Consider the following 22,582-nt stretch of genomic DNA (forward strand, 5'->3'; position numbering starts at 1 on the left):
GATCCAGCAGATGAGACAAGGCACTCATTTTTGATCAGACGTTTGCGCTGAATTGCTTTTATATGAAATATCAACTCTAGCGCCTGGTGAGGCTTTCACAGAGAATATTTCTTTCAATATTTATTGATTGAAAATGTTTTTGAGTCTGTGAAAATAATTAGTTGTAATGATGTTTTCAGATTTATAGCTTTATCCAACACTTAAAGGCACCGCGTAGAATTTTACTTAAAAAATAAAATTGAAATACTAGCATTTATTTTGTGATAGATCATTTCATCATTGGAAAAATACCTCATAAATGTACAAACAAACATGAGCTTTTGCTGTGAGCGGCTCAGCTCTCCTAAGACATGACTGTAACTTTACTGGGAGTGGGTGCGTCTCCAGCTCGTGTCCATGGAGATGTGACTGAAGTCAGTAGAATTTGAGATTGAAATAGGTTAGGTCCTCATCCAAATCCATTCTTTGATTATTCCCTGCAGTAATAGTATTTTTCTATGTCGAGCTGGTCAATAGGAGCATGTTTGCACTAATGGCAACAGTATAGTCAAAAAAATGTGCGCAGTATCCCTTTAAATTAACCATGATCCCAGGGAAAATACAGGTTTTCACATTATCTGAAGTGTGGGTTGGTTCAACTATGTTACTGTCCCGAAGGAAAATATTATGCAGCCGGTGTTCTGACCTGATGCATGATACATGACCGTATGATCTTTGTAAACAAAGATCATACAGTCACTGCTGAATATATCGGCCCTGAACAGCTGAGAGCCGGTCAGCATAATAATGCACTGCTGCCGGGGTCGACGCACGAGCAGCGTCCCCGCAGAGTCAACAGTTGTCATCATAGCGTGCTGGCGAATCATGACACATGAACTGAGGACCTCTGCTTTTCTCACTTTTATTCTTCATATAGATTACAGAAAAAGGACCTTGCCATGTTCAGATCATCAATAATAATAAAAAAGTAATATTATTTTTATTATTTGGGTGTATACACTGCCTGATTACAGCACACATTCGCTGTGGCATTGTTTCAATGAGCTTCTGAAATGTCAAAAGATCCAGTGTTGCATTACAATTCCACTAAAATTGCATGTAATTTAGTCGACTGTATCTATAACATGTATTATAATCATATTTAATGAAGCTCCTCTGCTTCATGGGGCTTCCTCCACATGAACAAAGCTCAGAGCTGTTCCTTTAGCAGACGATCTAAATGATCTGAGGCTCTTTCAAACTGTCATTGAAGTCTGGATGATTTTAATCTCTTCTTTTAATTTTGATTTAGTCTTATTATAGTCGACGAAAATATCTGGACATTTTAGTCCTAGTTTTAGTCCCATGAAAAACTTTTAATCTAAATGGATTCATCTTATATTGCACTTTTCTACCTTTATCAGGCCCAACGCGCTGTACAGTAAGGAACCAGTCACCCATTCACTCTCTCATTCACACCAGTGTGAATGAGAGAGTGTGCGGAGGGTGAAGTGTCTTGCCCTTGCACACAAAGACAGTGTGCATTTGCGGGAGCTGGGATTCAAACCCACAACCTTCCGATCACAAGACGACCCGCTCTACCAACTGCGCCACCCTAATTTAGCTTTAGCCCAATTTTAGTCGGCAAAAATATTACTTTGACTAAAATTATGATTAAGCATTTTAGTCGACAGAATTAACACGGTTGCATTAATGTTTCACCAAGATCTTGTATTGATAATGGGAGACTGTGACCACTGTGCAAAGCTTTCTCCAGCACAGTTTTTCCTCTTAACTTCCACCTGGTCTGAACCGAGCACATTTTTCTCCAGTTCAGTTTTACCCAAATATAAAAGCTATAGGTCAGTGTAACGCCTCATTTGAAAGCTAAGCCCTACCTAAGAGCCTACCAAAGACCCTTTGCTGCGTTTTCATACTCACGTCTCATGTTGGTCGCTGTTTTGTTGCTTTTTCATCATTTTTTGTACACTTTTTTTGTTGCCTGTTTTGCTGTTTTCATCCTCATTTACTCCTCGTTTTTGCAGATGTTTTAATGCTTAAATTCCAAGAAGCTTTTAGATTTGGGTTAAGTCAAACTGGAGATAATGTGCTCAGTTTAGGCGGATGTTAAGAGGTTAAATCCTGGTGGCCACTTTTTTTTTGGTCAGGCAGTGTGTAAAATTGAAAATCACTCATTTGTGCTTCTTAAACGCTTTTTTTCCACAATTACATGTTTTATTTTCTTTCATATTTCTGGCATCAGATAGAGCTCACACAGGCTTCACTGGTACTTACAGCTCTATATCTTTGCCCTTAAACGTGACCCCTCTTTGACCCTCGTTCCTTGATCTCATGTGTTCAGAGCGCAGTCCCGCTCCGTGCACCACAAACGGACTGGACATCTCTCAGACGCTGCTCAAAGCTCTAGAGTCCGACAGCGACTCTCCTCCGTGGCCTTCGCTGCACGTCAACATCAACAACAAGGTTATTACACAACAAATAACACTCCTGCTTCACTGCGAGAAGATCCCAGCTTCGTGTCAGGCTTTTCCATTGGAGCAGGTTCCCCCATATCTGCTTCTGCATAGATTTCTACTGTGTGAGAGTCTCAGGGGAACTTTCCAAGCTAAATCAATAATAAATGATGAGGAATTAATAATTACAACTCAGCTTAGATTAATATCATAGAATAATCTTAATTCAAGATGAGGTAATGCAGGCCTAGATTTTGCTATATCTTGTTTATTCATCTGCACTGACTGTAGTTAAACTCTTTTTCAAACACGTGCTTCAGGGAGAGGAGAAGCCGCTGTGTGAAAAGTCTCTGCACGCGCCCGCCTCTCCCGCTGCGCTGTCCGACCAACATCAGAGCAACATCCTCAAGGCCCAGATGGAAGCTGCGTTCAAGGTCAGGATCAAGGATGGGAATTTATATAAAGAGCTGCCTTAGTTTAAAGTAGGATGACCACCTCAGAAAGTGGGACAAGTTGTGCAGGATTGTCGAGATTTTGTAATGTAACTTAAAGGGTGTCATTGGTTTTACTTCTACCATAGCGTTATCCAAAAAATACATTCATTTTATGTTATTAGATTTGGGAAGGAAATAGATGGCAGTCCTGATTTTGCCTTGTCTTTTGAAATGCGTTGTAAATGTCTATGCAGTACAAAGCCATCTTATCCAATGGGCTAGCAGGGGCTGGAGCCCAGGGGCCTAAGAGTCAAGAGCCTATTAGAATAAATGAAAAAAAAGGTTATTCGTTGATTTTCATGTCGATCACTTCACTTTGCGGCATGACTGACCGTATGTGATGATTGTGCTCCTATGTGTGTACCTGGAGAAGGCCCGCCCTACCTGACACAGAGGGTTACATGTAGGAGTTGCAGGGTTAGGGTTATAGGTTAGAGTTAGGGTTTGTGCTGAGGAGGGGTGGAGGTGATTCTGTTTAAGCCCCGGGGCCTATGGGTACATTAAGGTGGGCCTGATGCAGTACTATCAAAATTGGTCTGTGTGGTTTAGAGGTCGGCAATATATCATCTCCAAGATTATATCGAAATTGCTGTTTTGAAGATCTGGAAATCTGAAATAACGAGTTTATCTCCAATGTCAAGACATGGAGAAGAAAATTAGAAAAAAATGGGTAATATATTTGGGGGGAAATGAGAGAACGTTTATTTTTTTAATGGAAAATATTGCTGTTTTGTTGTCTGTTTAGGACAATTATCTTTTTGAGTGACAGTGTTGCTACAGTTACTTTTACAAAAGTAATCTGATTATTGATTTCTTATTACTCCTTTAAAAACATATTTCTCTCCTAAACGAGCGTTCGTGTCCTCACACTGAAAACGTGACATATAATAATTACATAATGTTACGACACACAAAAAAAATGAATGTATTTTTCTCTAAGAAAAAATACAAAATAGTAACTCACAGTGATTTGGAAACGTACCTTTAATCTGATTACTGGTTTGAAAATAGTAATACGTTGGATTACTCGTTGTTGAAAAAAGATTATAATGTGTAATCGTTTTTGGCATTACTGGTGACAAAATGTAAATGCACATTTTTGCATATTTGATGTTTTGCAAAAATATAACTTCATCATCGTTATGGAGAAAGTCCCCACAAATATTAAGATATTGATTTGTGTCAGTGTCGCCCAGTCCTAACATACAGTAGTTATAACTCGTTGATCATTCTGTGGTTGAAATGTTGTTTTTAATTGAAGGAGGCTCCATCAACACCTCAAGGAAAAAGCTCAAGTGAAACCTTCAGCGACAGGCAAGTGTTTATTGCAAATATCAAAACAGTAAATGTACAAATGTTGAATCAAATCATTTTACTAAAAGCAAGGTCTTTTATCCTGCAATATTTATCCGATCAATGCCAGATCGGCTGATTAACAAAAGACGTTTCATCTCCTCTGTTAACTTTTATTCAGCGTACTCGTGACAACTGAAAACCATTAAAAAGCACTGGGGTATTGACATATCGTCTTTCTTTGATTCCTTCAGATATCAGAGCTCGTCACAAGACTCGGCCACGTCGAGTTTGACTGCGGACAGGACGCCGCAAAGACAAATGCTCAGTCCAAACCCTGAGAGAATTAAGGCCAAAGCAGACGCCAGCAGCAATCGCCGAAAACGACTGGTCAGGCAGTTCAGCTTGTAAGTACCTCCAGAATTTGAGTGTTAATTTGACAAAGTGGCTTCTAATGGGAGCGCTCTTATTCTTGAGGGAAGGCAGTAGAATTTAAACAACTAGATTTCATTACTTACAGGCATGACTGGTCAAATATTACTCTAAGTTAAAGTACCAAGTATTTGCTTACTTAATTATCCAGAAAAAGCCAAATAAACCATAAACCAGGTCAAAACATTTGTTCAATCTCCAAAGGCAGATTCTCTCTCTAGCCGTACAAAACAGGCTTTTTCATCAGGAATCCTATATGAATGCACACAATTATGAATCTAAAATGGTGCCTTAATGGGAGTCTCACTGTCTTTCCGTTAGTAATCTTGAAGACGAGGATAATCTCCCAGAAGCTCTTGCTGCGATCACCTCTGAAAGCGCATCCAAGTCCGGCTCAACAAACTCCCTGGACCGACAGATACAGCCGTCTATATATCCACAGGTAAAGCTGGAAAAGATTAAGACCCATTATCCCCAGTATGAGTCTGTTTAAGTGTCTGTAGATCAAATGGCAAATAGAGGTTCTGAACTGAACCCCCTCCTGCTGTGTCGTCTGCCTTCATGTGGGTGAATGTGTCTTCCAGGTGGATATGCCGACCTTAGAAGTGGGTAGTGCCTCTCCTCACCTGTCCCCCTCGTACTACCACAGCTCCTCTCCTCACCTGGGCCCCTGTCCCCCTGCTCAGAACAACAGGTAACGCCTTCAATCCAAATACCAGATTAGTGTCTAAAAGTATTGGTATCAAAAGTCACTGAATGAAGTTACATTTATGTGAATAAGCAGGTGAACCCACAAGCCACACATCCCAAGAAGAAAAGTGATTTAAGGGTTTTAATATATAACTTTACCAGGTTGACTGTATGTTTGATCTAAACACAAGCATAGGAAGTATTATGATATATTCTGAACAAGGGTTTTCTGCACAGCCCTTTGTTTTGTTGGTAAACCTTTATACATTATTTTAGCCTTAATAAATGATGATTTAACACCTAATTCATCATCAACAATCCATTAGTTATGTGTAATCCTTAAAGGTATAGCGGAGGATGTTCTGTTTCCGGGTGGATCATCAAGACGATTGGTCCTCCTAATTGTAAATCATTCTGGTGATATGCCTACGTAAGGCCGTCGTGCGTGCTCGCCCCTTGTTAATTTCTGCGCTTGCGCACTTTCATTTCTATGTGAGTTACGCTGTTAGCCATTCATTGCTGCTCGCAGAACGCACCGAGTCGTTTGAAAATGGCAAGAGAAAAAGTGTCTTTGAAGTGTATGAAAAGAAGAGAAAGGCTTCAGAAGAGAGAAACAAGACCAGAGTGTTTTTGGAAGATTCTTCCTCCTCGGAGGCAGGTAGAGCGTTGCGCATGCACATTTTTTTTAAAAAGTGGAGAGGGCGGTTCTTTCCTAAAATTCGAGAAAATCCTCCTGTATACCTTTAATAACTACTTAACCTCTTACCCCCCGCCTTAACCGAGCGCATTGTCTCCAGGTCGGCCTTACCCAAATCTAAAAACCTAGCGCATCATTTGAAAGAAAACTCATTTTGCTGCTGCTTTGTTGTTTTTTGTCACTTTTTTGCGGCTTTTATGTTGCACTTTTGTTACCTTTTATCTTGCTATTGTTGCTTGCCGGTATGTTTTCGTCGTTCTTTTGTCACTTTTTTCACGACGCTTTTAGACTTCGGTAGAGCCAAAGTGGGGAGTGTGCTCTGTTAGGGTGGGGGTAAAAAGGTGATCTATTAGTTAATGCCTTACTCATAATCATAGTTCTTCACATACTTCACTTATTTATTGTTAAGTATTTACTTAGTCACACTTAACTAAGGAATTGTTCATGATGCATTAAGTGTTTACTCATCATTTAATGAGGCTAAATAAGGTGTAGTTGTTATAAAGTGCTACCTTTTCTTCCTAATTCTTCACAGGGACGAGTTTATAGGGTCAAGGATGGGAATTTATATAAAGAGCTGCCTTAGTTTAAAGTAGGGTGACCACCTCATAAAGTGGGACAAGTTGTGCAGGATCATTGAGATTTTGTAATGTAACATACAGGGTGTCAGAGGTTTTACTTCTACCTTAGCGTTATCCTAAAAATACATTCACTTCATGCAGTTAGATTTGGGAAGCAAATAGATCGCAGTCCTGATTTTGCCTTGTCTTTTGAAATGCGTTGTAATTGTCTATGCAGGACTATAAAAAGTGGTCTATGTGGTTTAGAGGTCGGCAATATATCGTCTACAAGATAACATCGACATAACGATATAACGAATTTATCTCCAATGTCAAGACATGGGGGAGAAATTGAGGAAAAATTAAGAAAATGAGAGAAAATGGATGATACATTTGGGTGAATTAAGTGTTAACTCATCATTTATTAAGGCTAAATAAGGTGAAGTTATTATGAAGTGCTACCATTTTCAAATTGTATTAAAGGCCCTATACCTGAGAAAAAAACAATGAAAGAGGAAGCCACAGAATTTACATTTTCTTCCTAATTCTTCACAAGCACATTTCATAAGTTGCAGGGTCACTTTTCAGAGTCACTTTCACAGAAATGCTGGAAAACTAACCTGCAAGTTCTTCAAACGGTTCCAAATCATCATTAGACGCACAGTGTTTTCCCACAAATGTCTGAGTTTACAACATACTAAAGAAAAAAAATCTGGTATAGTGCCTTTAAAGCTCTCATTTGAAGTGCTCTGGTGACACACTTTGCTGCATCCTTTTTTAGCGTTGAAGAATCTCGAGTGGACCGAGAGAAGATCTTGCGAGCCCTTCTGATGACGCAGCTCTGAACCACGTGACCCCCGCACCCCATCCACTACAACCAACAAATTTGTATATTTGCATTATATGTGTATATTCAGATATATTTCCATTAAGACATAAAGATGTTATATTTGCAGAATATTGTAGAATAAGTTTATACACATAATCAACACCCAAACTGTGCCGGCTTGTATCACACACTGACAGAGATTCAACTCATGCTCGTTTGGTGCTGCCTGCTGTTACCGTTACTAACTCAGTGCTTTTATGGCGTCTGTTTTTTTTCAGTTTCTATTGTGTAAACCTCTTTTTAAATAGAAAGAAAATAGACCTACGTACAGGCTACACAAATATGACACATTTACAGTTTTTGTTCACTCGTTGGGTTGAAAATGTTTAATGTATGTTTAATTCTATCAGTACTTCTCAACTGTGTTACAAAACGCTGTGAAAGCCGCTACCTGACACTTTAAATGGCTTCAAAACATTCAGTGTGTGAGTACTATCCGTAGCATTGCTTTTATTTATTTGTATATATTTATTTATTAAGATGTTTCAAAGTTTGTTGAGTGGCAGATGCAATATCACTCTGCCCACTAGGCGGAGACAGAACGTGGAGGCAGTCATTGGCAGCTCAGCATTTATGCATCATTTTTAATCATGTTTCTGTTTGTTTCAGATTTTAAAAGCAGATTTCATATTGTGAATGTCTTTTTTCAGTGAGAAACAAAGGGGTGACTTTGTGCTTCAGGACAAGGGTCTTCAACGTTGTTCAGGCTAAGGGCCCCACAAAGATCAAGTATATTTCTGCAGGATTTGAACTTGATTGTTTTTTATTAATAATTAAATGAGTGATTCTGGCCTAAGGTAAAGCATGTAATCAATATGCTTCACGACAAAGTATTATCAAAGTATGATCAAATATTATAAATACGTTACTGCGCTGATTTTGTGACGCCCCATTGGAGCCTCACGTCACGTTGTAGACCCCCTGCAATGCACTGAACATTGCTCTCAGTGTTACGTTGTTTCTACAGTTGTCACGTTTCGAATAAACTCATCAGTTTGACAAATGAAACGCATCATCTCTGGTCGCTCTGGTTGTGCTTGCAGTTACAGGGGAATGTGCACAGGCCTCGCCCTGGAGCCTGTTTGTGTAGTGCGCCTCTCCCGCCCTGTGGGGGAATGCTGCTGTTACAAAGGCCATTACCGCTTTATCTGCCTCCACACACCTAGAGCCACGATGAGTCAACTGTAATTGAATCCAACTTAGCCTGGTCTTCAGTTTGCTACGTTGCACAAGATAAAAAACGATGCTCTGGCAGAAACGTGAAAATGTCCTTTCATCACTATTAACACTTGAGTTTCTGATTATTGAACCGTGATGAAGGGGCTCATATTCACCCCAAACACCTGCTGATGTCTGGTTCTTTTCAGCGCTCTAATTACCTCTACTTTTCTCAACTGGTTCTGCTTTGAGACCCAGCTCCAGCCCATAGTCGAGTGAAGCTTTGACAAACAAAAAGATACATTTCAGCTTAAAATATTGTAATAGTGTAAACATACAACAAAACCTCACATGAATATTGTAGATTTCAATACGAGAGGCTTGGATTAATTTTCTCTTCAAATACAGCATTTTCCCACAGTTTATTTTAGGCAATGACTTTCAAAAACAACCAATACATTTGATTAACTCATTTCTGGAACAAACCCACGACTCACTGAAGATGGCCCTGTGACCTACTTTTGTGTCCTGACCTAAAAACCACTACTTCCAATACTTCAAAGAATGACATTTGGTGTTTGCTTTTTGTTGTCTAGCTGTTCTCTATGATCTAGTATTAGAGCTTAATTATTACTACAAATGCTACGTAATAACCTGTAACAACAGTGTCCCAATTAATTAGGCTGTTGAAAAAAGTCTGATTCTAATATTCAATCAATCAACCAAACTTTATTTATAAAGCGCTTTTCATACCGAAAGGTATCACAAAGTGCTTTACAGATTACAACATTTAAAACAATGCGCCTGGAACAACCTCCCATATATATACATTTTATATATTAGGATTAAATAAATAGATTAGTCAGTTAAAGGCTAAGCTAAAAAGGTGGGTCTTAAAAACATGAACGTTCTCTGCAGCCCTGAGCTCCTCCGGCAGGTCGTTCCAGAGGCGAGGGCCGTAATATTGGAAAGACGCCTCACCATGAGTCTTTTTGTTGACTTTAGGAATAACTAGGAGACCCCTGCCGGAGGAGCGAAGGGGCCGTGAAGGTTCGTAAGGTAAAAGCAGTTCTGAAAGATAAGAAGGACCAAGACCATTAAGACATTTCAAAACCATTAAAAGAATGGGGGCGGACTCTGGCTATGTTCTTTAGATGGTAAAAACCTATCTTTGTGATTTTCTTAATGTGTGGAATAAACGCCAGCTCAAAGATCACACCCAGGTTCTTCACCTGTGAGGAAGGATTAATAGACAGTGACTGTAGTTTGGGTAAAAGGCTCTGTCTCTGGGCCTCAGGGCCGATGACTAAAACTTCAGTTTTGTCCTGGTTAAGCTGGAGAAAGTTTTCTGCCATCCAGAATTTGATATCTAAAATGCAGTTAAAAGTCTAATCTATTGGCCTGGTGTCATCTGGAGACATGGAGATGTATAACTGTGTATCATCAGCATAACTGTGAAAATTGACCCCGTGTCTCCTGATGACATCACCAAGTGGGAGCATATACAGATTAAAAAGCACTGGGCCTAAAATTGAACCCTGGGGCACACCACATGTATTTCCATGCACCTTAGAGGAGCAAGTATCCACACTCACCATGAACGTCCTGTCTGTGAGGTAGGAAGTAAACCATTTGTGTACAGCACCGGAGAGGCCGATGTGTTTTAAACGAGTTAAAAGAATAGTGTGGTCGACTGTATCAAAGGCAGCGCTCAGATCCAGAAGAACCAACACTGTGACCTTTAACATCAATTCAAAATCAAATGATCCTGATACCATCAGTGAAGTATTACCGCTGCTTTGTCACTAGTGTTGCTCTACAGGTTTGGATGAGATAATAGGTGTATGTTTAAAGGGATCAGTTTGGGTGGGGTGCTGAATATTACGTTACACAATGCCACACCGGGCCTGAAGGGGTCTATGGCTTTGTCTTCCCTCTCTCTTCCCCTTCCTGCAGCCCATTCTTCCATCGTCAGCTCAGTGAATAGTGCTCTCCTCTCAGATGTGTCTGAGCGACAAACAGGCAGAAGCTTCAAGTGTCTCAGAGCTGTGGGCAGTGATAGATTTCCCACTTGGTTGCACTAATGTAAGTTGTAATTTGAATTGTCACCATTTGCAAAGGGCTGCAATTATTTTGTCCTATCATATAAAACCTGCTTGGTTCAGAACAGGTTTGCAGAGAGTTACCTCAGCAAATATGTGTTGAACATGTGATTCTTACATTTTCTTTTCCTCTGCACTGTGAATAAAAAATAATACATACAACTACACTACACACAACTAGAGCGTATCGAGTTATGTCCAGCTCTGCTGTTGTATTGTAGCCTTAACAAATACAAAGCACACACCAGTAAAGTTGACATCTCACGTTTATTGTTTACAGGACATCCTGAGCAGATGGGTTTTAGTCGTGCAACACAAAGAAATGAAAGCTGAAAAAGTTCCCTGTAAATTCATATGAGCAGTTTTCTGTCCTTCATTGTGCTTTTCCTCCTCATCCTTTATATTCTGAAAAAACATCTACACTAAGACTGTTTTGTTTGTGAATGTTGAAGCAGATGTGTCGGATCTGAAAACTTGTAACTATGAAATTTTAGCGTTTTTTTTTTCCAAAACAATTTGATTATTCTTATAAAAAAACACTAGACTAGAAATAATTTAATGAGGTTTGAAATTTTCCTGAACCCACTTAACACTTAGTCCAGTAAAACATGTCTTTCTTCCACTCCCCCTCTCTCTCTCTCTCTCTCTCTCTCTTGTTATCTGTCCATCCTGTGGTGAGCGCAGACGGCGTGAAGGAGGAAAGCAAAGTACAAAGAACTGAGCTTTGCTGTCCCGTTTGAGTTGCACAGTTCATGAAACCACCGCTGGCTCCTCTCTGGTGTCTGGTGACATGAGCTGATTTGAAGAATGTAACTCTGAGGTTATGTTACAGGGAACTGGGGTCGTCCTCTGTTTTGGGTTTGGCCCCGTAATAATAAAGAGACAAAGCGACATTGGCAACACACAGCACATGCACAGGGCTTGGCGCTAACACTACAGGTAGCTCGACAAATAAGGTTCACGTGAGGTTCATTTTGTGACCACCACAGGGAAATGTGTCCTTTGACCCATGTGTCAAGGCCGCAGGGGAAACCTGTCAGAAACCTTCTCCAGATCTGCATGTTCATGAAGTCAGAGGGATCTACAGGAGGATTAGCAGCTGTGGATTCCAATCTAGTGAAAACTAATTGGTGAGTACATTCACCGCTGAGCAAAGAGGTTAATGTCAAGCCCTGAACATTGACAGTAATTTGGCTGCAAAGGTTCAGGAAACGGGGCACAATGAGGCCATACAATACAATATTACCAACGCTGGGATAAACTCACAGTGTAACATAAGAGGATACTGCTAAAAGAGTTCATCATATAGTTTTGATTAGCAGTGCATTGTGTTTGGCATCATGTAAACATCTTAGAGGTTGCTAACTTCATGCACTAAAGCTTTTTTAATACAATCACATGTATAAAATCTGTATAAAACAAACATCTATTTCATATGAAAACCTACAACACGCTCACTACACCTAGTGCTCATTCTTTCATCACAGACTCGCACACGTACAGTATACTTTGGTTCACTGAAAATGGTTAGCTCGGATGCTACAAGATTATTCTTACCTAGTTTCAGCAAATATAACATGGTAAAAAAAAATCTATAAAAGCTTTTTAATACACATTGTGCAGTAAAAGACAATTGCTATTTGGCTAAGGCAGGCCATAGTGATTTGGTATAAAATATAGTTATAATTTTAACATATAAATAAATCTCTAAGGACTATTTAAAAAACTAAAATACATAATAGTCTTTGACAAACAGGAGTGCCACATGACCTTTATGTGCGCTTAGAATGTCCTTACAGCAGGGCCAGGTCCAAGAACTGCCCCGAGGGCTTGTTCACCAGGGGGAGGGACATCACAGGGGCATCTCCTCCGTTGGACTGTCCAATCAGACTGCTGCTCAGAACCGAAACCTCTCCTGGATTCTGCAGGATACAGAAATGCTGTCACAAGCGTTCCCTTAAGCCAGCACAATGAGACCCATCACCCGAAAACCAACAGTCTGATTGGCCCCAAACCACCAAATACTCAAAACACCCAGATCCCAGCGGTCACTTTCCTTCATTCACTGTGGAAGAAAAAGTTCCCAACAAAACATCCAAATGACACCAAGATGTAAGGACTGGCTTGTTGTTTCATTATGTTGAATATAGAGTCATGAAGTGCCTTCTGAAACGACCAGTCAAGACCCAGTGCATGCTACAATCTCCATCTACTGTTTGTCCCATTAGCCAATCCTTACCTGCCACCTGCCTCAGACACCTTAGATACACACCCATTCTTTGGGCTGCGTAAGAAGTGTCCTGGATGGATCCTGCGCATGCACAGGTGCATGCACCAGAGCCTCTTCAGCTGCATACTGTAGTGTGAGCAAGCAACAAAACAGGGGCTAAGTGACTGAAACAGATACTGATGCTCAACTTTTAAATGTTATTATTATTTAAAAAATGAATGCACCATGACATGGGACTGCACGACTTTGGGAATAAGTGCAACACCAAAAATGACTCTTTGCAATGAATCTCTTAGATGCACCACATACAACCACATGAATCTCTGTAAGATCGGTCAAGAACCACTTTATTACAAAGGAGTAATTCTTCACTCTCACTCTTAACGCCTGAGCTCTTCAGAGTCAAGTCTGAGCAGGCTGCGTGTGACAGAACAGGGAGAGGAGACAGGACCAACGAGTTTGATAGCCTCTGGGCAAACACAGTGGATGCCTCACACAACACACCCACTGAACAAGATTTGAATAAAAAGCTGCACTGCAGAGCTGCTTTGTGACCTACGCAGAGAAACGAGTCTATCTATATAGATCGAAACAAATGAGAGGCCCTTACCTGGTATCCCTGCACTGCATTCATAATGTCTTTGACTCCATTACTTGTGTAGGGCAGGCCTGGCATGCGCATCAACCCCCCTGGAGAGGTCAATGCCGAGGGGGAGGGGAAGAAGCCAAAGGTGGTGGGTGAACCAGGGGGACTGAAGGAGACATACATGGAGTTACAGAAAATAAAACTGATTTTGTATCATACTGTGTTTTATAAATAGACTAAACACATAAACATTTGAAAGATACTGAAATACAAAACAACACAAGGATCTCAGGCATTTCAGTACAAGTTTGTAGAGAAAAAGACACCATACGAGTCTGAATATTTAGTTAATCGCAGAGGAAATTATATTACCTGCTAATTGAGACTTGCAATTTCGATTCAAATGTGTTTAAATTTGCAGAAAAACTTGGTAAGTGTTGGTGCAATGATGGGCGTTGGTGCAATGAGACCTGTTTTGTTGGTCAGAGAAAGGTCAGCACTGTTTACCCAGGTTTCTGATACCACAGAGTTCAGTCATTAACTACCCTTGTCCCAGAAATAAGACTATTGTGCAGACGTAATTGTGACCTAAATATACTGAATGATTTCACTTTACTTACAAAGAAGAACATGTGTCTGAGTGAGGCTGCGTCTTACCTGGGGTAGTAGGCAGTGTAGTTCATGTAGAGCTGAGCAGAGGCAGGGTAGTAAGCGGGGGTCATGGGCCGAGGGGCCAGGAGCACTTGACCAAAGGGCGGGTACAGAGCTGCTGCCGCCTCAGCTGTGAGAACCGGAGGAGCAGTGGCAAAAGGGTACGAAGGAGGAGACAAGCCTGGAACATAAATAAATGCTAACTTTTAGAAGCTAATTCAGACACTTGTGTAGGATTATCTTTATGATTGGGTTCAAAGGAAGAAAACGTGCAAACATGCAATTAAAACATATACATAATTAGGGAGGAAACTATGCTTTGAATATTTATACGTAATAGAGTATAATGAGCCCATTAAATCATGATGTAGGACAAGTAAATAAGCAGACACAAGAGTGTTTTACATTTCAACAAACGTACAACATTCTGTTACAATGATATTACAAACACTGAAGCTTTTCTACGCAGCAGAGCTATGCCCACCTTTTCACAGCTCCCCTGATTGGATAAAGACAGGGGACGGGCCTAAGGTGTGTCAATCCCACAACCACCATTACAATCTGATAAGACTGGAGAGTTGTAAGCCGTTTTCAGTCTCATTGGGGGAAGCTGTTAGCTTACAGTTTTCCAACCCACTCAGATCTGAATCTTTAAATAAAATTAAGCATCACAGCACAGGTGAACATGCTTCATCTACAGATTTCTATCAGATTGTTCCAAGAATGAACAGTTTCAAAAGGCATGCAACATGACCAGTGATTTACAATGAACACACACTAAATGAATTGGTTTAGACCATAGTTGTCCAAAGTTCTAGTTTAAGGAAGACCCAGCACTGCCCCGATGGCAGAGACCCACCTACCCTGCAGACCGAAGCACCCCAGCTCCCAGCAGCACTTACGTCTGGACTTACATGGCGGCGGGCTGAGCCCTGTCCCACGGCTCCTCTGTGTTTGTGTATGTGTGTGTGACAGCGAGCCGCCCATCAACACCAGGCCCATCTCCTCCGCGCTGCAGGGGAACACTTCCACGTAGCGACTGTGCACCCCGCGCTGGCTACTCATCACCTGTTTGTGCAGCCGCTGAGCGGCCATGAGTGCACGCTCTGCGGATGTCATCTGGATGAAGCAGTCCCCTGAGGGCCGGCCCTACAGTAAACGTTATTAATTAAGTTACTGATGGGTCCCATTTTAGAAGACCGTGTTCATGCATGCTCATACCTGCTGGTTCAGAACCATGTGGACGCCATGGGGCCTGATGTCATGTAAAAACTCGCCCAGGAAAGAGAGGATGTCGTCAATACTCGCTGTGTAAGGCAAACCCCTGAGTCTCAGACAGTCCCTCATGGTGCCAGGAGGGGGCAGGAGAGGCATCGCAGGCAGCACTGACACCAGTGGAGCAGGGGCCACTGGGATCAACGGTGCAGAAGAATACCGGTTTAGCACCTGAAAAACAGGCAGGTAAAAGCTAAGACATAATTCTAGTAATTAATATTTAAAATTTCCAAAAGACCTTATGACAACAGTGCAGAACAGACAAATAGAGAAAATCCCAAATGTAGCATTAGTTATGATGCAACAGGAGCTGGCTCACAGCCAACAGGACACAGCTGTTTGCATTGCTGTAGAGATCTTTATTTACCTTGCTGTAGTGTCACTCATAAACGCAGAGAGTTGCTTGTAACTATGTCAGAGATAAGATATTTCAGCCTAAAGCATTTACCTCAGGAGAGATAAAAGTAATAGATTTTACACACGTGCAGAAACTAAGCCAAGCAACAGAGCTGCCCTTGACTTCAAGTGAAGAAGGAGGAAAATATGACCAAGAGGAAAAGCAAATAAATGCATTCACACACTTATGTCTACAGCTGCAATGGTAAAATATTCCAAAGGTCTTGACTCCAGATTAAGAAAAGAAACACAGATATGTATAAGTCAAAGGTACGTATACACAGTGAGTGAGGGCGCAGCTGTACCTGCTGGACTTCTGCTGCAGTGCTCTTGAACAGCTCGATGTATCTCCTCCCCAGGATCTCCTTGTGTTTTTTCAGAGCGCTCTGGGCATGCTCTTCGCAGGCAAACAACACAAAGGCGTCACCGGTGGGGCGTCCATCAGGGTACCGGACAAACAGGATCCCGTCTCTCCCTCCGCTCACAGGACAGGTCTCCTTCAGGCCATCCGTGGGAGAGAAGAATGCCAGCACCTGCTCGTGCGTCGCTGTGAACGGAAGGCCTCGCATCCTCACTATAATCTGATCGTCCCGGGACAAAAATATTGCTACTTCACTGGAGGTCCCTGAAACACAGACACAACAAATAGACTGAAGTGAAACAAAGTTGTCGGAGAGATGTGTTTAGTCAATAATAGTAATAATAGTACTAGTATATAGTCGTATTTACAGTCATGTTTAAAGCCACACTGTGGAACATTCCAGGGTTTACAGGTATGTTGCCGCGTCACAAGATCAACTAATTTGTATCTTTCACACTTGCTCTGGTTAGGTCGACCTAAAGGAGCTCTCGATCTGAGATTGGGACTGTTGAACAAGTGGGAATCCAACCACAGCACTTTGGGCCGAACTACCGTAACTAGTCGCTCCTGGCCCGGCTGAAAAAGGAGTTCTCACGTAACAGACTCACTGTATTTAACCACGAGAGAGAGAGAGAAATGACATCACATAACACGAGGAAAGTAAGCGCGTGCGTATTGACAGCGCTCTGATCGCTGGAAGCCCGTTGTCATGGGAATAAGCTGAACATTGTTACGTAGCTGATGGTGCGGCCCGAGAATGTGGACTAAGCTAACTTTGAAGTAAACACAGCTGAAGGTAAGAGTGGTTCGGGTCCAAGGATAAATAAACATGAATGCGATATCAAACATGATCAGCTAGACACGGGTAGAGCTAGTTCTGCAGTGTGTTATCAAAATAAAGCATTGAAAGAGGATCTAAGGTTTTTAAACCTTATGTTTTGGCTACCTGAGTTCAAAGCAACATCTCTATAAAACCCAGCTGATGACGTCCCGCTCACAAAGTTACTAGTCAGGTCTGAGGTGAAGTGAACTCACTCACAGTAAAGATGGACGTGTTCTGAGGATTGTTTCGTAGCACGGCTTTAAAGGGCATATACAGAGTTTAACCATGTTAAAACTAAGTATTTTCATCCCTATTCACCACAACGTCCTCTAAGACTGCACTGTCACTCAAAAGGTTACTTCAGGTCCGAAATGCCGTCATGCAAGAGCTTAATACAGAACCTGCAGTTACGCATAAGACCTGAGGTGGCAGTAGTGAGCATAAAAAGACCAACTTGCACCTAGTCTCTTTAAGTAAATAGAATATTATACCAATGAACCCTGAAACATTCCTACAGAATAATAAACCAAAATATTAAACAAATATCAGTGTTAACGCTACAAAATTACAAAACATTAGGTATATGTTAAAATACATATGTGCTGCAAAACGCTCACCTCCAGCTATCTTCAAGAAGTCATCTCCCGTTGCTTTGTAAACCTGTCATCAATTTTGTTTAGTAATAATCACACTGAAAGGTACAGGTGCTGTATGTCACGGTGAGTTGAGACAGGTTACCTCTATGTATCTGTTGCCCATGTGGTGCTTGTGCCTCTGCAGTGCTAAGTCCCTGTGTTCTTCACTGACAAAACGAACAAGCGCTTCTCCATTTCTTCTACCCTGGGCGTTAAGACACAAGGCAGCTCCTCCCCTGTGCAAAACCACAATGTTATTATGTCTGGCTGGCGGAAACAATTGACGTACAAAGTTTTGAAGAACAAAACATACTTGGCGATGTTAAGGCCTCTAAAAAATCGTGCGATGTCCTGGTCAGACGACTGCCAGGGCAACCCTCGGGCGCGGATTACTGTGTTGTCAGAAACTTTCTCCATTTTACTGCTGCATAGGAAGACATACACAAAGATGCTGTGAGTAACTGAAATGAAGCATACATCAAGAAATGTTACACCGCTTACTTACCAAGTGCCACTTTCAAATTTATCATGTACTTTTTCAGGATTGGAAAACGTGTGGCCTGTGATGACAAACAGAGACATTCAGCACTAGGAACAATAAGGCAGAAACTCATAATAAATACTCACAAAATGGTTCAGAAAGCAGGGCGAGAACAATGCTGGCCATAGTCTGGACTTGTTGAACTGCTACTTCAGCGGGCAGTGTAGTTGCTGGGTCCAACGTCACTGAGGGGTCCCACATGGCAGGCACGTCGCAGGGTACGCCGAGAGCTGAAACAACCTCATTAAAGAAAACGAAACAAACTATAACGTTGCAGATGCTTTGGCCTGGTTTAACCTCTTAACCCTCGCCTTTACCAAGTGCATTATCTTCAGTTGAGCATTGTGTAACGCCTCATTTGAAAGCTAAGACATACAAAACTAGCTTCTTCCTCCTCTCCCTTATGATTGTCACGGTTTCGTCCTTTATGTTTGTGTTTTCATCATGTTTTTGTTGCTTTTTTGACATATTTCAGGCACATTTGTGTGGCTTGATCACAGTGACAAAAAGCACAATCAAAGCATGACAAAAAAGTGGCAAAAAAGCAACAAAACTGTGATGAAAACGTGACAGAAATGTATCAAAAAAGCAATGAAAACATGACCAAAATGTGGCTAAAATGTGGCAAAAAAGCTACAAAAATGTGATTAAAAATGTGACACAATACAATGAAAATAAAAATATTAATAATAATGCATTGGTTTTATATAGCGCTTTTCTGGACACTCAACATTGCACTATTAATTCACTCCATACTCGTTGGTGGTAAATTACTATTGTAGCCACAGCTGCTCTGGGGTAGACTGACCGAAGTGAGGCATCCAGTCTGCGCCATCGGCCCCTCCGACCACCACCACTCACTCACTCACGCATTACATTCGCTAGGCTTCCTGGTGTTCCCTGCTTAGCTTCCAAGGTCTGACGGGATTGAGCAGAGCAAAGGCGGTAAATATGATAAAAACTCAACAAAAATGACTAAAACATCATAACAAAAACCAGGAAGAAGCTTAGATGAGTTTTGTAGGTCTTAGCTTTCAATTTGGCAGGCTATAGGCTGTAAGCTCCAGTCGAGAAGCTTTTAGATTAAGTTGGGGGTAAAGAATTACTCTCTAATTACTCTGTAATTACTCTCCGTAGCCACTGTTCTTGTATATTTCCCTCAAAAACAGTGAAGGTTTATCCTGGCCACTGCCCTCCATCTGAAATTACGACATCGAATTTAACACGTTGTGAGTTCAGTGCAACCTGTTACACAAAATAAACTCGGGAGGAGAACAGTTCCTGGTTGAATGGGCGTGTGGGGCGTTTCTGTTGGCTAAACATGCCCTCTTTCAGGGAGCTCTAAGTAAGGTGCTTTCATTGTGTGCTTATTTGCATTTCAAAACCTCTCAACCTACAGCCAACACCCGTGGCTCATAACCTCCTGATAAACGTGTGGCCTGAATGCTTATCAAAAAAGAAGGCAAATTATTACAAATGTTCAACAATAGAAAATTACATTGTTATAGTTCAGAGGGCTCAAACCTGTATTTTTGGAGCCACCAGTAGCTCTCTAAATTGCTAAATCAAATTCTTCTATTCTGAGTGGAACATCTCACTCATGTATCAAGTTCGATCAAGATGACTCTCTCTTGGCAGCTAACAGACAACCATTCCTATAGAACTCCCCATTCCTATAGTTAGGTATTGTCAAAGCTGCCCTCATGGTGGGAGACTCCAGCAGTAGAAAGGATACATTCAGCCATGATGTGCACGTTCAAAGCCTTGAGGTCCGAGGCAGGAAAATGTGTTTTGAACTCTTTACGGGTGTCATAGAAAGAGTAGAAACAGTCTGGCACCAGGATGCTCTGAAAGTTAAGAAAAAAAAAAATGAAATTAACGGACGTGTGTTAAATCAACAGTTGAGGCATGTAAACAGTCATTGTTTTACTGTTGTTTGCACTTCTCTGAGGTCACGCGGAGCCTCAGTGCTAAACACAGAGTAAATGCGAAGGACTCTTAAGTGAATAGCTGCAGGGGAGAAGTGCTGCACTGTATTGAGGGTTGACAATGAAGCAAACTTTTTGGTATAGTTTTGTCATTGTAGAGATATTGGCATAAAGTCGTCTCATTACCATAATGTGTGAACAGCCATACCAATAAACATATATTTTCTTCTGCTTTTTCTGGCACTTTATATGGTACCATACCAGTAATCGACAAATAAAAAAGTTATTATCAAAATGGTGCAGGTGGAACTTTTAACAATAAAATATGTCAAAATAAACATATTAATGTGATTTATTTCAGGAAAAGCTGTGTTTCTCAGAAAAGTTTGCTGAAATTAAACTGGCACAGGTCATTCTTATTCAACTGTTCTTTTTGCCCATGCATATGACTGAAAGTATTTTATCTGCACTCTCGCCTTTTACTGTAATTGATACATTTTATGCGGATGTTTTTATTGATTTTATTGGTTTTCTTGTAATTTTATGCAACTGTGAAGCACTTTGAATTGCCTTGTGTATGAATTGTGCTCTACAAATAGACTTGCCTTGCCTTATTTGAACAATTTTACCCAATACATTTTCAGAGCAAAAATTGTACTTTTTGTTTTTGTTGCCATTTTTGAATATCATAATAATAATGCTTAGAAAAAAAATAATTGTTATTGTCCAGCTTGTTTTTATACTATGGGGAAATAATGTGGACACAGTCACTTTTAAAACCCTAACCCTAACCCTTTGAACCATTTTGACCTGTTCAAGTTATGTCACTCACAACCTTAAGATTCTGAGCCTAGATTTGTACATTTTCCATAGTGCTGTTCAATGCATACACAAGTGAAGTGCTGATTTGACATATTCCTTTGTGGTTTTGAAGCAGTTCGCTCCACCCCAGCTCCGAGGCTTGTCCCCACCCAGCCGGCTCACCTTGCTCGCTGCCTCAGGATGAATCACTTGACGGATGTGGAGCTGCCCGTCCGCACACAAACAGACCGACGTGCCTGTGCCCGCGCTGTTCACCTCATTCGTGAGTTGGAGATGAAACTGCAAGCATCAAAATATTTGTTAAAGACAACAGAAATCAATCGTTCTGCTGCTATTGTGCTATTATTATGTAATAACCAGATTTAGCGCCGCTTCTAAGTTCTCGGCTGAAGTAACACAGTCTGCTCCAGAGTTGCGCTCCTCTGTCACGCTCTCCTCCTCCTCCACATCCTCCTTTTCCTCTGAGTCGTCAAGGTCTGACTTAATGAGCAGCTCATTCACCTTGCCCAACTGGTTCGGAGGACAAAAAAACAAAACATGTCAAGCCTGAAACAGCACCCTGAAAGTCGTCAACAAGCTCAACTACAGAGAAAAGTGACATGATAATGGTTTTGACCTAGGACATGTATTGAACAAGGGTTCGAGTGATAATATTTCAATAACAAGGTTTCTTTAATGCAATATTGGGTGTTTAAGGAGTTTTGCCTATTTATATGATATGATCCAATAAGAAAGTAGCCTTTAGGAAGTTTATCTTAACTGATACAAAGGATAGGACAGCTATGTAGATTGAAATAACAATAAATAAACTATATTTCAGGAAGTAATTTTATACCATATTGTTGTCGTCCAGCAAGTGGTTGATTTGTTATCTTCACCAGACTATTAGGCCTCTATTAACAGGTTTCATAAAACAGCTAAAAATGATTTAATATGGTCTTGGTGTATGGTGCTACACATTTAAATCGTGCAAAATAGACAGTTTAGAGCGTGCGGTATGGGCCTACCTTTTTGTTCTTGACATCCACAAGCTGCCACACAAGTTGCACAAGCTCCTTCTCATCGGATCCAAGCAAGTCACCGCTGGCGCCAGATGTAGCAGTGAAAACCACCACCAGGTAATCTACCTGCGCCGTCATCTGAAAAAACAGGCTTCAACTCTTCTCAGAGGGCGGACAGAGCGATGAGGCCAGGGAAGGCTGATAAGCACCTCCACCGGGACACCTGATCGGAGAGGCAAACTCGGGAACTCGACTTTTTCACGCCGTGGTTAGATCAACGTGAAACCTCCCTCCGTCACCATCGCGGAATAATGGCTGAACGTCTCCCGTTTTTGTACAGCGATTACCTGTGTGACCACGTGACCTTACCTGGCCCCTCCCTCATTCAGGTAGAGAGAAATGTGTCTCTCAGGCAGTATAAAAGTAGGGGTGTTTTAAAAATCAGGTAAACTAAGTCAAGCATAGTCTAAAAAGATGTGGGTTATGGAAGGGAGTGGAAAATGCAGGCCTATGAATTGCACTTTTTTTTTTTTTCAACAATTATTTATTTAGAAAGTTTTCTGAA

General features: G+C 41.2%; 2 protein-coding genes across 6 annotated transcripts in view; one reads left to right on the top strand and one right to left on the bottom strand.

Annotated features, from left to right (window-relative positions):
• The window catches only part of epb41l4b (erythrocyte membrane protein band 4.1 like 4B), a 41,063-nt gene extending 33,348 nt beyond the window's left edge, over positions 1–7,715 (top strand). The window contains exons 17-23 of the mRNA XM_079560876.1: positions 2,342–2,463; positions 2,774–2,887; positions 4,209–4,265; positions 4,502–4,647; positions 4,994–5,114; positions 5,257–5,366; positions 7,401–7,715. Of these exons, the coding sequence (XP_079417002.1) occupies positions 2,342–2,463; positions 2,774–2,887; positions 4,209–4,265; positions 4,502–4,647; positions 4,994–5,114; positions 5,257–5,366; positions 7,401–7,464 (734 nt within the window). The 3' untranslated portion in view covers positions 7,465–7,715. The remainder of the gene's footprint in view (positions 1–2,341; positions 2,464–2,773; positions 2,888–4,208; positions 4,266–4,501; positions 4,648–4,993; positions 5,115–5,256; positions 5,367–7,400) is intronic.
• A 3,319-nt stretch (positions 7,716–11,034) lies between these two features.
• esrp1 (epithelial splicing regulatory protein 1) lies at positions 11,035–22,309 on the bottom strand. 5 transcript variants are annotated; one of them, XM_079560900.1, is made up of 16 exons: positions 22,024–22,309; positions 21,374–21,526; positions 21,179–21,295; positions 20,002–20,113; positions 18,353–18,496; positions 18,231–18,285; positions 18,039–18,149; positions 17,829–17,961; positions 17,708–17,750; positions 16,212–16,531; positions 15,457–15,681; positions 15,138–15,384; positions 14,242–14,416; positions 13,609–13,750; positions 13,008–13,124; positions 12,558–12,690 (listed from the first exon to the last, which is right to left on the bottom strand). In XM_079560900.1, exons 1-15 carry the CDS (start codon positions 22,153–22,155, stop codon positions 13,029–13,031), a joined length of 2,205 nt encoding a protein of 734 aa, XP_079417026.1. In that variant the 5' UTR covers positions 22,156–22,309; the 3' UTR covers positions 12,558–12,690; positions 13,008–13,028. The 5 variants fall into 5 exon arrangements, with proteins under 5 accessions (XP_079417025.1, XP_079417024.1, XP_079417022.1 ...); XM_079560897.1 differs by having other exon boundaries at positions 15,099–15,384; XM_079560899.1 differs by lacking the exon at positions 13,008–13,124 and having other exon boundaries at positions 11,035–12,690; positions 15,150–15,384.
• Positions 22,310–22,582: the final 273 nt, after the last annotated feature.

The sequence above is a fragment of the Gobius niger genome (assembly GCF_951799975.1).
Source record: "Gobius niger genome assembly, chromosome: 8".
Lineage (NCBI taxonomy): Eukaryota > Metazoa > Chordata > Actinopteri > Gobiiformes > Gobiidae > Gobius > Gobius niger.

What these genes read in the sequence shown, in the direction of transcription:
- esrp1 (XM_079560896.1), bottom strand. Translation starts at nt 22,155, where the DNA reads ATGACGGCGCAGGTAGATTACCTGGTGGTGGTTTTCACTGCTACATCT. An exon ending in AGAGGCCTTAACATCGCCAA is followed by an intron (nt 17,962 to 18,038) that starts GTATGTTTTGTT and finishes GGTTTTGCACAG; the next exon opens with GGGAGGAGCTGCCTTGTGTC. An exon ending in ATGCAGTGCAGGGATACCAG is followed by an intron (nt 12,691 to 13,608) that starts GTAAGGGCCTCT and finishes TGTATCCTGCAG; the next exon opens with AATCCAGGAGAGGTTTCGGT.